At 38.6% G+C, this 6,517-nt stretch overlaps 1 protein-coding gene across 1 annotated transcript in view; it reads right to left on the reverse strand.

Moving 5' to 3' along the window:
* Positions 1-1,791: 1,791 nt before the first annotated feature.
* Positions 1,792-6,517, reverse strand: part of GPT2 (glutamic--pyruvic transaminase 2) — a 26,947-nt gene continuing 22,221 nt past the window's right edge. The window contains exons 10-11 of the mRNA XM_008638805.2: positions 5,751-5,863; positions 1,792-4,534 (exon numbers count right to left, since the gene is read on the reverse strand). Of these exons, the coding sequence (XP_008637027.1) occupies positions 4,444-4,534; positions 5,751-5,863 (204 nt within the window). The 3' untranslated portion in view covers positions 1,792-4,443. The remainder of the gene's footprint in view (positions 4,535-5,750; positions 5,864-6,517) is intronic.

The raw sequence follows: 6,517 nt of genomic DNA on the forward strand, positions 1-6,517 counted from the left end.
TACAAGTTGAAAAGGGGAAAACTGAGGTTAGATAATAGAAATTTTTCACTGTGAGGGTGGACAGACACTGGTACCCAGGGAGGTTTTGGATGCCACAACCCTAGCAGTGCTCAAGGCCAGGCTGGATAAGGCCTTGAGCAACCTGACCTTGTGGGAGCTGTCCCTGCCCATGGCGGGGGGGGGTTTGGGACAACCTGATCTTCAAGGTCGTTCCAACCCCTCGACATTCTATGATTCTACGATTTTATAATCCTTATGCTCAGACAGGAGCTGGGCAGGCTCACACGTGCGTACACACACCACACACACACACACACTCGGCCCTGGTGGCACAAACGAATTGCGCTGTTTTGTTCCCTGTTTGGAGCAGCCGCTGCAGCCCGGGCACACAGGAGCTGCGCTGGAGCCGGTGAGCGTTTCCATCCCCGGGGACTGTGACCGGGGCCGGGGCTGTCCGAGCCTGGGGCAGGCGGTGCTTCTGCTGCCAGGGCTTCCACAGGTGCTGGGAAGCCTCTGTGTTCCATAGCAAGGGCCCTGTTTAGAGCTCGGGTTTGGGTTTAGCTGCTTTACTGCTGTTCAGCGTGCAGAACATGCAGGGCTTCAAAGCTAGCAAAGAGAATAACCTGCTCTGTCCAGTGCAAATGGTTACAGCTTGTGCAAATTCTGATCAGGTGAATACACGATTTAATGTTCCATGTAATAACATGGAACATTAGAAAGATGTGGCTAAACCAAATATTGAATATATTAAAATATTCAAATCTCTATTGTTAAAAATAGAATTCATTGAAGAAACTTATTATCTTGCATGTATCCAAATAAAAAAATAACACCAGGGGTAGGAGTATCTTGGGTTTTGAATAAATTTGACCAAGGAACTGTGTAAAAAGGCACTTAGATAATGTTTTAAAACACTAGTGGTTTTCACATGGTGTATACTGATGCTGCAAGCTCTCTGAAGTGAGTGGCTTTTTCTGTATCATATACATCTGGCACATCTCCTGAGCCAGATGGGACAGACTATGTCACTCAAAAAAAGTTGAAAAAAATCTGATTGACAATTCATAATATAAGCATTTTATATCAGACCACGTTGTTGTTTGTAAAACAAAAAACATTCTCCCCTTCCAACCCCCCCCCCCCCAAAAATCCCTCCAAACAAACAGGTAAGTGTTTCTGTTCCAGAAAACACTCAAAATCCTAATATAAAGAAGAGAATTTCATGCTTTTGGTGGTTGTGGCATATGCATATATGTTTAGGGAAGCAGAACTAGTTTCCTTTCCCTAAATTTTGTTTTCTTTGAAATTCCCAAACAAACACCACTAAAGTAATTCTGAGGTGTCACTGCAAACAGACAAGACAGTGTTGCTCTGTAAGTTTAATCTCCTACAAGCCATATAAGAAGATTTTTAAAAGGGAACTCACAACACCAAACAGACCCCTCACCAAAGCTTTCAGGACACAGTTGATCAGCCTCAGCTGACTGGCTAATCCTCTCTGTGAAGGAAGAACTCTGGCTTGCTTTACTTCTGGTTGCAGCTCCTTACGTTATAGGATTAATTACGAGCATAAACTTGCCTAAGACCATCTCTGTTTACACTTCTGCACTGTTAGGGAATAGTTTTATTGTAGTAAGTTGGACAAATTTCAAGTCCATAAACTGGAGTGACGCAGAAATTAATGATCTGGTACATGGGTACTAAATATTAGTAAGTACTGGTTTGAATATGGAATTGAATGTGTTATAATGCAATCCAGCTGCTGTTGCTCCAGTGACATAGGAAATGGAATAGTAGTACCATTTTTTTAACATGTGCTTTATTATTTGGAAGTCTCATACATCTGAAGTACTGCTATAAGGAGCACCTGGAGGAAGATCAAACCTAGAAGCATGCATTTGAAAGGAAGGATTGTCTGTTATTAATGAAATATTTCAAAGACATGGAAAATAAGCCTTTTTGTCTTAGGTTTACATGATTGTTCCACAAAAATGCACATTAACTTTATCACAATACATACAAATATTGTGGATGGACAATAGAAATTACCACCCTTCCATATGAGATGCATCAAGAACAAATTGTTATCCCTTATAATGTCAGAAACATAAAAGGCACCATAATAGAATGTTTAGAAAAAACTCAGTTTATGCCATTATAATTTGATTTAAAAGTATAAGAATTGCTGTCCCGACTTAAAACAAAAAGCCTTTCACACCTGTAAATTATCATTATAAACTTGTAAACCTTTACATTTTTTTCCAGAAGTATCAGGTGCAAATGCAAGGCAAATATAAAATCTATTGACTTATTAGATTACAAATACTACCCCATGAAAAAGCTGTAGTTACAAAAATATAAAAAATATTCTAACTCCCATTGTTAGATCTGAGTTTCAATCTATACTGCGTTAAGAGTCCAAAGCCAGATCTGATTTGGACACATTCCTAGAGGAGGAAAGTGCTGTTTGTCTTATTTTTACATCATTATTCTGACCTCCTACCACAGTTTTGCTTTCTGGGTTTGTTTTATTAGTGCATATTAAGGATGCCAAGTGGAGAGTGCTGACGGGTTGTATTTTTCAATGATAGTAGCAGCATAAGTGTTCTCACTTATGAGAGAACACTTGTTGTCCTCCCAGAAGTGCATTTCTCTGAGGAGAAAAGTAGAATTGTTTCTCTCCAATCCTCCACAGTAGCTTGCGTAGCAGCCATGCCATTTTCATCCATAACCTGTGACCCCTGGCAGGTGATTGAGGAGAAAAAATTCTTCTCCCAGGCCTCAGTAAGGAACTGTGAGAAGCTCACCCACTGCTAATGCTGGGTCATAGACTGGGGCTGCTGTGGCAAGGACAGTTATTGGCAACAACATCTCGTCTTCCTCACGTGATAAATTGGCACAGGTTTATCTGGATGGTGTTTCTCTAGCCCTTGGCTTTAGTAACCTGGATCAGCACAGGGTGTTGAACCAGCTACAACAGCAGCCTTACAAAGTGCTAGTAGACATTAAAATGAGTTTACTTCTAAATAATAACTTAAAATTAATGACTAGATGGAATGTGATATTCTTAATGAATAAACTCTGTAAATGCTGAGCCTAAGCCTGACAAATGCTAATGCTTTCACATCTGAATACTGAAAGGCCTGTTCCTTTAGCCCTTTATCAGAGCTAGCAGAGGGTGTCCAGCTTCCAGCTCTAGAGAAACAGAAGCTGTCTTTTGTTTTGCAGGGAAGCTGGCAGAGATTGGTGGAGTTCCTCAGCTGTACTCCTAGATAGCCACCTTATTTAGCTGGGCTTTGAGAAGCACTCAGGATGGTTCAGCCAGCAGTAGGACTGTGGAAGATTTAAGTGTCAGCTGTACTATCATTATCTTTATGCTTGGTGCAAGACATTTTCCTTTAAATACATTTTTCCTTCATTAGAAATCAGCCCCAGCATTTCTCCTGGTAACAACGTGTCAGTCCTTGCCAGTTCTAGCTGGATTTTGGCCAGCTAGAGGGGCTGTGTGATGTTTCCAAACAAATGTTCCCCACAGACAGAGTGGTTCTGAAAGGGTTGTGTTTTACCCTACTTGAAAGGATTGACTGTACTCACATCTGCTTTGAGACAGTAACTTGCTCTGTTCCGTGTGTATAAAAGATGGAGTAAAGTTAACAGGAGACTGCTGGAGTTGTTATGGCAGGAAGTGTTCAGTGTTCATATACTGGGATCATGTGTTGAATAGCACAGGAAGAAGACTGTATTCCTCGTTATGTTTCAGTTCCATAAAAATATGGTTCAAGCAGACAGCATGTTCACTCCTCTGATCAAAACTGTATATTCCATTCCAACTATGCTGGGATGGCAGGATTTCATTTTAGCAGAATTTCAAAGACATCTGCATACATCTGCTGAAGATTTTTTTAAATAAGAATGCTGTCCCTACATGCTTGATCAGGTTTGGAGAACACTTCACACTTAACAACAAAACCAACAAAAACTAAACCAAGAAATACCTATAATGTAGGAATTTGGATTTTTGTTTAGTAGAATTTTAAGATGGGAAACACATTCCTATCTAAACAATTTAACTTGTCATTTCTGTTTTGTAAAAAAGCCCACATGACAGTAGTAATTTTAATGAGCAATTCCCTTCCCCAACCTATTGAGTCAAAAGTTCGCAAATGTAACTTCCAATCAAGGCACAAAAACATTTACTGACTCTTTCTTTTCAGCGCTTTCTTCACATTCTTCCCCTTCCCCTTATAAAAAGTTGGTGTAACAATGTCTTCTAGACCAGATATCGTTTTAATAGTCCAATAAGTTGTAGCGGGATCTGAGTCTGGTTCTATCTATTTTGAATTTAGTTAAATTAGATAAACAGCACATTCTCAGCACATCATTGTTCATTGTCTGCATTTGCCTTGAAGGGGAGGGGATGAGGGGGAAAAAGCCACAGTAGTTTCATGCATATTTTTCAAGAAACTTTATGTGGAAGTCTTTCACTTTCTCCAGTAGGATCTTCAGCTTCTCTACTGGAGGAAGAATGGTCATTCTGAAAAATAATATTTAAAGAAATAAAAAAAACCAACCCACATTATCTTCAGAACCAACTAAACTGTGATCTTTGCGCAGATCTTGATTAATCTCAAAGCACAGCAAGCAACAAGTTTAATATCTGTTTTGATGTGATTCTATCATTTTCTGCATTTTTACTTTAAATGAACTATACCATTACACTAGAGAAATTGGTTTCAATTGGTTAGAATACAGGAATTCAAGAACTGTTATTTTCTGTTGAGTGGTGTAGAAGGTTATCAGTAAGAAATAAGAACAACACAGTTTCCACTGTTGGGCAGTTATGCCAAATTACACCCAGTTTTTTGAGATTTAAGAGTTGTCAGTTATGAGTAAATGTACATTTTTTCTTTAATTGAAAACTGAGTTCAGAAGCATTAAAACAATGCAGCATGCCACTCTGCAGGTTTTAGTCCCTTTTTCCCTTCTTCGGCAGAATCTGAAAATGCCATGGGTGTGTATGCCAGTCTGTACACAAGACACACAGATCACAATGGTTTTCCCACACTGGTGCAGGAATAGAGTCTCTAGGATTTTCCTGGAGCTGTGTGTACCAAGGGGTCTAACCCAGCTGGCTGTGTTGCAGAACTGTCAAGGCTAAAGATACCCTCTGTTGTATTGTTTCAGACTGAGGAAGACTAAATTCCATGATAAATTCTAGCTATCAGTGACTTGGCTAGAGCAAAGTTCTATTTATTGGCAGCAAAAGCAACACAGTTTTGGTATTAGATTATTTAGTTCAACATCTTGTTTTGGTAAGAAAGTTATATAGTCTTTAAAGAGCAGATTTATAGGGAAGCATTTTTCATGAAGTTTCTCCATATGGAAACACAGTTTAACCCCCTCCTCCTCCAAAAGAATGCAGGGCAATTTTTCTAATTCCATAGCCAACTTTAAGATTAAAGTCTAAGCTATTACTATTGTTTGTATTCCTGGAGAAGGCATTTCAAATGCCACTGTGTAAAAATAGAATGTAGTTATGTCAGCAAGATGTGAAAACACCATTAAAACTTGAATAGCTCATCTAGCAGACCAGGTCTTTGACCTTGCTGTCAGTCCACAGAAACTGTCCAGTAGACACTGAGACAACAGAAACTGAAATAAAAATCCTCATATTTAATCAGAAGAGAAAGAAATGGGATGATACTTTGCTTATTACTGCTAATTTGCTTTTAAATAAACAGAAACTGTACCTGAAATGGTAGGTTCCTTCTCTCTGGCCAAATCCACTTCCAGGTACAACACATATTCCAGTCTCTTCCAGAAGTTTCATGCAATAGAACATATCAGGTGCCATTTTATGAGCCTAAGGGAAAGGATGCATTGGAATTAGAGAAATCAAAATATTCCTAATATATAGAATTTCATGACTGCTTTTTTTTTCTGAATCTTTATCTTACATTATTAGTTTCTTATTCAATTTACTAAAGAAGATGAGGAACAATTGCTAATGGGGCAGTTCACAGTAAATTAAATAACAGTACTTCAAGGAGCAACAGGGCTGAATAACCTACACAAAAACTCACTTCAAAAGAAAGGGTTTAGGTAATTTTGTTATTGTCCTTGACTTGCTTGTAACTTTTTGTCAAAAGTCTCAAAGTTGTACTTGGAAAAATCTAAGGCACTGACATTTGATAAGATTAAATTAATTTGAGAACTGTGTGTTCCAGTTCTGTTGGCAGTTACTATTTTTTTTCCTCCTGAATAATCTGCTGCCTAGGAAGTCCCCTGATTAATAACTATGAAAAGTTCTTAAATATATCCAGGTTATATACCTAATCAAATAAGCAGCTGAAAAACAACCCTATTTTTGTTCTCAGCTGTGCTAATAAGATTCCCTTTACAAAATGAATATTACAAATTAGGTTTCAGAGCTCTACTTAGGAACAGAAAGACTTATCGTTTATTAATATAGGTTCCTGTCCCAAAGGCAAAACGGTGAAATTTATAAGGAAAACTT

This window comes from Corvus brachyrhynchos, unplaced genomic scaffold (genome assembly GCF_000691975.1).
Source record: "Corvus brachyrhynchos isolate BGI_N302 unplaced genomic scaffold, ASM69197v1 scaffold26, whole genome shotgun sequence".
NCBI classification, from domain to species: Eukaryota; Metazoa; Chordata; class Aves; order Passeriformes; family Corvidae; genus Corvus; species Corvus brachyrhynchos.